At 33.6% G+C, this 10,994-nt stretch overlaps 2 protein-coding genes across 2 annotated transcripts; one reads left to right on the forward strand and one right to left on the reverse strand.

Annotated features, from left to right (window-relative positions):
- The first annotated feature begins 479 nt into the window (after positions 1 to 479).
- Positions 480 to 6,950, forward strand: LOC102582280 (E3 ubiquitin-protein ligase TRAIP). The gene is made up of 9 exons (XM_006345516.2): positions 480 to 811; positions 1,991 to 2,258; positions 3,365 to 3,466; positions 3,590 to 3,672; positions 3,771 to 3,887; positions 4,711 to 4,813; positions 4,888 to 5,551; positions 5,821 to 6,029; positions 6,523 to 6,950. Exons 1-8 carry the CDS (start codon positions 693 to 695, stop codon positions 5,898 to 5,900), a joined length of 1,536 nt encoding a protein of 511 aa, XP_006345578.1. The 5' UTR covers positions 480 to 692; the 3' UTR covers positions 5,901 to 6,029; positions 6,523 to 6,950.
- An 84-nt stretch (positions 6,951 to 7,034) lies between these two features.
- LOC102582615 (1-aminocyclopropane-1-carboxylate synthase 4) lies at positions 7,035 to 9,955 on the reverse strand. The gene is made up of 3 exons (XM_006345517.2): positions 9,638 to 9,955; positions 8,863 to 9,023; positions 7,035 to 8,146 (listed from the first exon to the last, which is right to left on the reverse strand). Exons 1-3 carry the CDS (start codon positions 9,953 to 9,955, stop codon positions 7,135 to 7,137), a joined length of 1,491 nt encoding a protein of 496 aa, XP_006345579.1. The 3' UTR covers positions 7,035 to 7,134.
- Between the last annotated feature and the right edge of the window lie 1,039 nt (positions 9,956 to 10,994).

Raw genomic sequence — 10,994 nt, forward strand, 5'->3', positions numbered from 1 at the left:
ACATGGTACTTATCATGGGAATACATAAACAAAAATATTTAAGTTAAATAAAATGAAAGTTTTATTTTAAAAAATGAATAACTAAAGCTCACAAAGAAATATTTAAAAAGTTTAAATAAAGTGAAGGGTAATTTTGTAAACAAACTTGTTCTTAAAATTTATCAATATATATTATTTTGAATATAACAAACTAAACACTCAATAAGAAATAATCGCAGGACAACTTATCTCATCATAACTAATCCCAACATAACTTATTCCAACATAACTTATCCCATCATAACTCATATTCAAACCAAACGACCCCTGATACTCCTATAATAAAAAAACATTACTCTCATAACAAAAAATATCTTACTCCAAAGGATCATTTAGTGTTAAATCAACCAAATAATCTAAGAGTCAATATTATTTATAGAGTTACATAGATAATGACTATCTTAAATAAAAATCAATATGCTTTTTTTTTTATAACGGCTGTTCCAGCTTAGCTTAAACTTGATATATTGGATAGTTTTGTCAATTGATATTAATAAAATTGTGGTGTAGAGTCTTAGTTCTTGTAGTATAAATTCCCCTACATTTACTGAAATTTTCCCTCTTCTTCCCACCCTACTGTTTCGATTTCGTTTTCCCTCCTCCTTTCTCCATTTTCCATTGATGTCCCAGAAGCAGAAAAAAGGAGGAGAAAAATGGTTGGAGTGAATAGTTTTGGGAAAACCATTTGCTCAATTTGCTATGAAGATCTAAACCCTATAATCGAAGATCTTCAAGCCGTTACTATTTGTGGTCACGTTTTTCACGAGCTATGGTTAGCTTCTCCTTTTCTAAATCTATTTGGGTACTCTTATTTCAGCTAATCTTGATTCTAATTGAGATAAATAGTTGTTTATTTAAGAATTTTAATTGGGTTTTCTATGCTTGGATTCCACTTGATTAAAATTCCTTTTTTTTTTTTGAAAACCCAGAATTGGTATTTTGTTAGTTACCCTTTGTACCTATGAGTTCGTTGATTGTACTATACAGATTTGTAACCTCTGAAAAATTTCTTTTTTGGGTGTTTTATTATGACAAAAATGCTATTTTCAAGCTGCACCGCCTAGTGGTTAATGAAGTGGGTTAAGAACTAGCGGAAACAAGAAAAAACTAGGGGGTCGTTTGGTACAAGTGATAAGAGTCTCGAGATAAAATGTAGGATTATTGCGTTTGATTAGGGGTATTAGTTAATCGTGAGATTATTTGTCTCACTATTTGTACAACAATGATGTGGTAAGTTATCCCCACATATATAGTGGGATAACTAATTAGGTGGGATAGCTCAATTGATGGGATAACTTTGTCTATCCCATCCTCGTACCAAACGACCGTTAGGTGATTTCTTTTCATAGTTACTCGATACCTATTGTTGGTGTAAGGTGTTGGTACCCTGTGGGGTAAGTCGAGGTCCACGGTTATCAAAAAAAGAAATGTTTTTTTTCAAGAAATTGTTTTCTATGTTTAGTTACATTGTATTTTGAAAAATGTTTTCTCCATTTTTATCCAAAAGGTATTTATTTCTGCCACTTATGAGCTGCAGTCCTTTTCTTTACAAACAAATTTATTTCTTATTTTATATAATTTGTTTTAATCAACATTCATGTATTGTTGTTGACCTTAAATACTAAAAATATCACTAAACTTTTCTCCTGCACCACTATTCTACACCTTGTACATTTACTTTACGTTAGTTGCTTTTATAGTCTAGTAAACACTGAAGATGATAAGTGAAATGATTTCCTATGGTAAAACATTTTCCTTTAAACCAAACACACCTTTATGTTTACTTCTAATGAGAAAAAAGAAAACATTGCTTCTACTTTAAGTTGTTGCTGGTTAGGCTTGTAACAATTCTATATTCGTACTTGGCTATCTGATGGAGATAATTATTGTCCTTACCTGACAAGTATCTGTTTGTTTTCTGTTTGTGATATGTTATGATTGCAAAAACAAGTCTTCAGCAATGGTTTGAATACTGTGCAAAAGGAAAAAAGAAGAATTGCCCAGTTTGCAAACAGGCTTGTTCGGAAGAAAATGCAAATAGGCTTTATTTCCAATCTATTGGTGATCCAAATGTTACAAGTCTTACGCAGAAGCCTCCTGATTATAAAGAGGATCACCGGGAGTTGAAAAATGAGGTCAAAAAATTGGAGAGGAAAGTTGTAGGACTGACTTCCACTCTGGAAAAACAACTGAAAGATCTCAAAGACGTCTATGCAGAGGTAATTGTTCATCTTGCTATCTCTTTGGTTATGAATTTACAGAATATAAAGCTGTCGAATTCTATGCAATTGCATCATGTTTACTCTATTCACAATATTTTCTCAATTTGATGAAATAAAAAAGGATATATATGATGTTACCTTTCTCAAAAAAAGAAGAAGGATATATATGAGCGAGTCCTGGAGTGATGAATGGCACATGAGCGGGTCTGTTAGTCTTTCTAACATTCTGGTCAAAGGATGAAACTTGCTAAATTTTGGATACTTAAGGATGCTCTTCTTCACTGTGGTAGTTAACGGATATATCCTAAGTTTTGGGTATAGTCCAAGTATGTTTTTGGCCAAAAACTTCAGGATAGGGATGATCTATTGAGAGGTTATCAGGGCTACTAGTCAGATACATCAACCTTTCCTTCATGTAAGAGATACAGTCAACATTGTAAATATAGTACAAAATTGACAGCTAGAGAAAATATAATTGTGCAAAGAAACTCACCATGCTTCTGTGTAGCCGTGATTCTCTTCACATTTGAAAATCATTGGGCTTCCAGTTCTCCATCCTCAAAGAGCCTTGAACTGGGGCAATCAAAAGCTATTGCATAGAGAAAGATTCAAAAACATATTTTCTACTTGATTTTGAATCTAAGCATGGTGATCTCTTCCTTCAAGCACCTAACAGATGAGTACTTGTTTCACGAAATCATCCATCGGTTAGATGTGAAAAGTCAATCTTTTTCCATGTCTCTATTCCCATTGTTGACCAAATAAAATGACAAAAAATTGATAGATATAAAAATTTGTGAGTTCCATGAAGAGTTCTAATGTCTAAAGATCACATGTGACAAATGAAATAAACATCTTTTGCAGATGTAAGTTTCATTTTATTGTTTGGCTAATGATTGAAAAGAGCCACTCTTTTGCTCAGAACCAAAATACATGTTCTTAGGTGGAATAAGCATGGCGCCCGCTAAGTTGAGAAGTATCTGGTACCATTAACTAAAACTAGAGACATTTATGTGAGCATATTTGCTTCAAACTTGATCTGCGCAAGACTTCATGTCATCACATTTTATCTCAACTATTTCGTTGCATTGTTTTTTTTTCAGCTGTTCACGTGCAAGGAGGAGTTGAAAATGGAAATGACTCTAAAGATTGAAGCTGTGAAACAGGAGGCAGCCATTCAACAGTTGCTACATCTTAAATCCAAGGTAGATATTTTTGCCTCTTGATGTTTGCTAGTGCATCTATTCAGGCATGCTTGTAAGTAATTCTTCTTGGTGTCATGTATGTAAGTTATCAGTTACTATATTCTGGACAAATTTATGCTGTAGGAGCTAGATCAATCAACTTTGGAGTGCATAAGGCTACAAGATAGAAATATGGCTCTAGCTAAGGAGCTTGCAACACTCAAGTTGTAAGTCATATCATATTGAGGGCAACAAGTACTTTCATCCTAATATTATATTTACAGTAGTTCTTGTTTTCACTTTGCCTTCATGGTTATTACTTCAGAGTCTGCGATTTTAACTTGGAGGAAGAGGAGGTCTTGAAACGTGCTTCGTTAAGAGATGATGTTAATAGCAAAGAGACAATTGATGTCTTGAAAAAATCACTGGTCATCCGTAACAAGTACGCTTTTACTTTCATTTAGGAAGTTACAGTTTTCAGCATGAAACTTGATATCTACTAATGTTCTTCTGCTTTAGAGATTCTTTTGGCCTTGTTTTTATGTTGTAGAATACGATCATTGGAGGTTCATTTCCTTGGGAAAATCTGAATTTTAAAACTTTGATATATTACACTGAGTTTCCTCTCAAGCTCAGGCAAATGATTACTTTCTGATCTGGTATCGGGGATAGGGCATGTAGATAGAAAGTCCATTCGGTAAAACATAAGCTTGATGTAGCTGAGCAATTCTGCTAAAAGTCAGGCTTCCTAATTCTTCTTTATGAAAAGAACCGTTAATTCTGAAAGGACAATGAAGTTATCGTACTGAAGCTTCTAAATGCAAAAGCGAAATTTAAAAATAGTTTTTGTACGTTGTGCTATATGCTTACATATAGCTGGGTAATCTTTTCTATGCGGATTAGTTAAGTAATGAGTTTTATTGTTTTCACGCAAAATTGTGTAGCTACATGTTGATGGAGTAATATTGTTGACTTGTCAATGGAATGATACTAGTGTTATGCTTGTAAAACCGTTCGGTTTGGTTCTACAAAAAAAATCCTTTTCCTTCTATCAGATCTTTTTCCTAATTCACTCCTGTGGTATTTTCACCTGGTAGGGTAGTTTCCAGATCTTTGAGCTGGGTAGTTTGCCATTTACAATCATCTCGTTTTTGCAAGCTCAAAAGCAATCTTTATTTTCTTGATTCAGTTTTATCAAGCACAGAAGCAATCTTAATAGTTTAGCTGTAAGTTTGACGGAGAACTTTATTGCATTTATCTGGCAGGAATTACGAAGAACTGATGACCAAGTGCAACACTCTAGACAGGCGAGAGGTTCGTTATCTGAGGAAACTTCAGAAAACTAAAGAGAAGAAAAATAACTTGAAGGTAAGTGTTTGATGTCCTAAATGAAATATGGTATATTACAATTTGAGCTTTGAACAGTGTGCGGCTATTTACAGGCCAGGGTCCAAGAACTTGAGATGGCACTTGAAGGAAAAGATAATGAAATTTTGAGAATTTCGAAAGCCTCCAAGAAAAACTATCAAGGGAGTAAAGAACCCAAAGTTGACAGATGTTCATATGAGAATCAGAATAAGGCACCTGCTGAGACAGAAGTAGATGTATGCATCGTCACTGGCTCATGTGATGATTTATCTAGACCAAAGAGAAAAAGAAAGTATAAGTCTAAGGATAAGAGCATACCAAACATGGCAGAAGATATTATAGCTAGCAGTCTTCACAAAAATAATCATGAGAAAGAATCTTCCAAAAGAAACAAAGATGGAGGCACTCCAGAGACTTCCAGTTATGTGCATGAAGGATCATATCAAAACTTGCACCAACCATTTGACCATAAAAAGGCTGTCCATGATAGTTTTTTGTCAAGGCCGGAGGCAGTTTTTGGGACCACTGGTGGAAGTCTAGGGCATGGATCAGGAAATAAGGATGGAATTTCAGCCTCAAGAAATTGTAGCAAGAACAGTAAAGAAAACATGCCCCCAGTGATTATTCTTGATGATGATGATGATGATGATCTTCCGCCTTTAGATGATATTACACAACACCAACCCGCATTTCACATCGGGAAAGAGACTTCTTCACCAGTTGTACTTGCCAAACCAGGTTTCTATCTGTCTCATCTTGATGTTAAAGTGCTGTCTGTTGTTTGGGTGATGATGATTTATTTCTACCAAATTATCTTATTCACTGATCAGAGAATGCTCTTAAAACTTGATTTAACCCTTAATTAAAAGAATTACATAATAGTTCATTTTCCAAGTGTTTACTTTTCTCTGCTTTTGACTTTCCTTGTGGGAGATTCAAGTTCATTTAAGGAAAGAGAAATTACTTAACAAGTACATGTTTCCTCTGACACTGAATGAATATCCCAGGAGACAGCTGCTTTTCTGGTGGATTGTTAGGTCCTGATGGGAATTACTGGCACTTGGGAAAATGGTGTAAGAGAAAGTAAACGACAAGGATCTGGATTGCTGTCTTGATGCAAGGATCAGGTGCAAGTGCTGGTGATTTGATTGCTGTAAGAGCTGATGGTAGAGGTGGTTGTATCAAATTTCTGCAATCCAAAAATTCGGCATCAGTGGTGGGTCTTATTTTCTTTATTTGCTTATAAATGTTACATGTTCAGTTACTTCTCCTCAGGTGAAGTGGTAAAGAAACAAAAATATGAAAAAACGATTTGGGCAATGATTTAAAAGTGATCCTGCCACTCTAGAATGCTTATGTATTTTACGCTAAGCTACAAGTTAGAGGACAACAAATGCAAGAAACTCGAAGTGATAGTAGTAGTATTTATGCAACTCTTTTATTCGATAAGTGTTTAAAGTATCTTATATATCTATTACAACAACATACCAGTGTAGTCCCACAAGTGGGGTCTGGGTAAGGTAGTGCGTACGCAAACCTTACCCCTACCTTGTGAAGGAGATAGATTGTTTTCAATAGACCCTCAGCTCAAGAAAATAACAGGAGTGAAGAATCTTATTATATATCTACATGGTTACTGTTTCTTTATGAAATTGTTTTAGAAAGAATCTAATGCTAAAGGTGGAACCTTTGTTTGTGTACTTTTGCAGCATAACAATACTGAGAGTTTGCCATCATTACACCAAATCAAGTAGTTCCCAATCTCAAAGATTCTTGCAAATAGATAGCTTCTTCAGAAGGGTCGGTGAATACCTGTATTCATAGTTATGGATTTCCTACTGTAAAGTATCCATCGAAGATGTAGATAGTCCATTCCCCTGTACAGTGTTTAGGGGTTTCATTTCAGCAACACCTAGTTGTACTTACATTTGATTGATTCGTTATGTTGCTCGATCAATACATATTGAAAGTGCGCCTCTGTGGTTCTGAAGATAGCGAAACAGTTGTTCCATGCAAGCATGCACTTCATTTTTTCTAGTTGCTTACTAGGGGAAGACGATACTTTGTGTATTATCTGCTTGTGTTAATGCCCTGAATTGCAGCCGAGTTTTTAGTACAAACAATCTCTTCACATTGAGCATGCGGTCGTTTTTGTTTTTGCAAAATTTAAAATGATATTGAAATCATGATTTGGAATGTATAGATTCATTTTTCAGGGGTTCTGATCAACTAAAGAGTATGTACAATATATTCATCTACAAGCTTTATAACCTTATTTGTTTGTACAACAATACAATAATTTTCCTTCCTAATTTTCTCTTTTAATTCCTCGCTCGCACCAGCGGCGAGCGAGGAATTGGAGAATTAGGAGACATCATATTCAAACTCATAACATTTTCATCGTACTCCCCATTTGAGAAGTTAAGTCGTAGATTGTTCCTCTTCCATTGTAGCTTGTTCTTCAAGATTCCATTTTCATCAACATTGTTATTAGCATCCATAAACATCCGAATCCTAGCAAGCGCGATCTCCATCGTTTGATCATCGATATTTGCAAAACAAACTCGAAACCATCCTACCTCCGAGCAATTAAACGAAGATCCAGGCGAGACGTTGAGCTTAACGACGTTTATGATGAGTTTCCAAAGTGACATCTCAGCATCAAGTGTTGGTTCTTTCAACAACAATCTCAAATCCATCCAACAATAAACCCCTGCATTGCTTTCTAAGCACTTGATTCCGATTTCTTCGAGTCCCCTCGTGAATTTCTCGTACCTTTCCCTTAACCTTTTCGCGCTTTCAATGAGAAATTCTTCCACAAATTCATCGTCAGACAACATAGAAGCTAGCAAATGTTGTGTTTGAGTCGAAACAAGACCAAAACTCGACATTTTTCTAGCACAATTAACAACGTCATCGTTGAAAGAATACACAATTCCCACTCGAAATCCTGGAAAACCTAAGTCCTTGGAAAGACTAGATACAATATGTACCAAATCTTTATTAATACAAATTTCGTCGTTGATAATTTCAGCGATGCTGACGAATCGTGAAGCATCAAACACGGTGGCAGCATAGATTTCGTCGCAAACAAGGTGGATGTTATGTTCGTTAGTGAAGGTGAAGATATTTTTAAGTGTGTCCCTATCCAAAATGGTGCCTAATGGATTAGAAGGGTTGGTCAAAATTAAGCCTTTGATTTTGACATTTGCTTGTTGGCCTTTTTCATATGCCTCTTTGATAGCTTCTATAGTAATTTTGAAATTATTGGAACTCTTGCATGAAATGGGCAAAAGTTGTACACCACTTCTCCACCTTAGGTCCCTATTAAATCTGCATTTAATACAAATAAAGACTTAGTGGGTACTCTTAATTTGATCATTGTAATGTCATGAATTTCGAGAGTCAAATAGATTTTTCATCTGAATTATTAATCATCCTGACTTAAAAATACTTTTTACATAATTTAAAGATCTTTGGTACAAATTCAGGGTCAAATTACTTGAAACGTCTTGAAATTCAAACTATGTTATATAAAATTATAAATTTTAAAATTTTATTTCTGACAAGAAAATTTCATTAAATTTGTAAAAAGACAAAGAAGCAAAAGTATTGGAGTATTTGTTTGTTACTTTCAACTTTTTAAACAAATCACAGGTAGGAAAAGGGTCCGCCATTAATATTAGTTCTAAAAGTCCATAGGATTTGACCATTACGTATAATCTCTCTTTAATTACTTTACTAGTGCTATTTCATTACAAAAAATCTCCCCTCAATCAATTACCATTGCCAAATAGTATTATATATTTCGTCCGTCCATTTTAACTTGTTCACTAATTAAATAAAACAAATACCTATTTTTACTTGTTCAATTTGAAAAACACAAATCATATATATATATATATATCCAACCTTGCCAATCGACAAGCGGATTCCATTAAGATATTTTGAAAGTCAATCGAGTTTTTATCTCTTTTTGGAGGCAGAATATTTACTTTTTATGATGGATATATATAAGTTAACTTTGATATAGAAATATGTATACATACCCTGGGTAATAGGGTGAGGGGACTAAAAAAGCATCACCAGGATCAGCCAAACAAAGTATGAGAGTCTCATTAGCTCCAGTAGCTCCACCAGCCATTACTACACGTTTTGAATCAAACTTAACCTTACCACCTCTTGTTTTCTCCATAAATTTTGCAATTGCCTGCACAAAAAATAAAATAAAATTATACGAAAAAATTAGGAAGTTTTCCACTATTTTCCTAATGAGCTGGTTTGGTGAAAAATCATGTTATCACAATTTTTCCATTGATATATTTGCTATGGGAAAAACGTTTATTTTAATAGTGTATGAGTGTAATATGTGTATAATATGTTCTTAATCTTTAATAGACAAGAAAATAGTGTCCAAGACAATGAAATATATGTTTGAGGTAGAAGTCAAGAACTTTATTTATTCAATTAAATGTAAACTCAGTTCTTTATTCCAAGTAAATGTAAACTTATAGTAATAAAATTGATCATAAACTTTCTTTTTTGGGTACAAACTCATAAAGACTTTCACTACTACAATGTACTACTATTCATATATAGTAGTAAGTATTTCATATTCATCTCAAAAAAAATTGGATGTAACTTATAATCTCATGCCTATTAAGAAAAATAACAAATAGAAGAATTACTTGTTTCTTGAGAATTGAACACTAACGTTCTTTAATATAAAGGTATGATTGGTATAACATACTAATTTTTGTCCTGAATTTTTAATGTGACACTTATTTTTGAACGGAGGAAATAGTACGTAAGAGCAAAACTTACATTTGTGAATTCAGGCAATCCATGATAATCTTGAAAGTTGGCAATTCTCCTGAAAGATTCAATTCCATCATTTGTACAAATGGAAGCTTTTGGATTTCTCTTAATCCAATCTTCAATCAAGTCAACTGAAAGCTGATTTTCCGCGAGACCCATTTGAATAACCCCATTCGGGTTATTCACTGGGTGGAAAGGATCGTTATCGTATGCTTTCCACCCATCAAAATATGGTGATTTTTCACCATGTTGTTCGTTACTAGCCAACTTAGACAAAACTACTGATGACTTGTAATTTGAAATCTCACTCATCTCCAAACCCATTATATTCTTTCCTATTTTTATGAATTTATTAATAGCCTAGTAAAATTTGATGTACAAAAGAGAAGTGATGAGGGGTATTTATAGGTAAGGAGAATTAATCAAATGTCTTGTGTCGAAGTGTAGTGTAGTGTGGTGATGAGGTTATGCTTGCCTCACCGAAAGAGTGGAAAATTAGGATAAAAAAGAGAGCAGAATTTACGCTCTTTCAAGAAAAAGATTTTAATCCTTTATGGCACAGAAAGAGTGGGAAGTTGGGATAAAAAAAAAGCAGAATTTACGCACTTTCAAGAAAAAGATTTTAGTCCTCATTTATGGCGCTTTCAACCCGCACAAAATATTGGCAACTAATGTATAGGAAATTAGTCTAGTGTGGAGTTTTTGGCTAATAAAGCACGGGGAATAAATAGAAAACGTATGTTTCAACGTTCAAAAAGTTGGAAAATAGACGCTCAAGTCTCAACAATACAGATCCTTAATTAAAGATTTCGAATTTAAATTTCAAATATAAAAAAATTATTGATAGGAATCACTTTTACTTAATGAATTCTACGCGATACTAATTTATATTAGTCAAATCATGTCTACAAATTATTGTAGTACCTACTATGTATTAACACACCCATCCCCGAATAGTACTAGCAGCACGTCTCAACCTGTATTGATGCATATTAATCAATAATATATTGTCTCTTTTCTACCAAAAAAAAAAAAAATCAATAAATTTTGGACACCAAATAATTATAGTACCAAAAACAATAAAATTCAAGACAAATAAGAACACTAAATATTACTTGCTCGGTTTTAAATTATGTGTCTTTTTTTGTTTAATTATATAAAAAATAATTTAAAAAAGAATGCTAGTTTTGTTTTTCATTTAGTACTCACCTTGGTTTTAATTTTTGTGTCTTGGTTAATTACAATTTGGAGAGTCAAAGGAACCATGATTTTTTTCGAATATTTTAAAAATATTTTTAATTGTTAATTATTGTGAATATTTTTTATGAAGTTTCTCTCTCTCTCTCTCTCTCTCTATATATAT

This window comes from Solanum tuberosum, unplaced genomic scaffold, assembly GCF_000226075.1.
Source record: "Solanum tuberosum cultivar DM 1-3 516 R44 unplaced genomic scaffold, SolTub_3.0 scf00069, whole genome shotgun sequence".
NCBI lineage: Eukaryota > Viridiplantae > Streptophyta > Magnoliopsida > Solanales > Solanaceae > Solanum > Solanum tuberosum.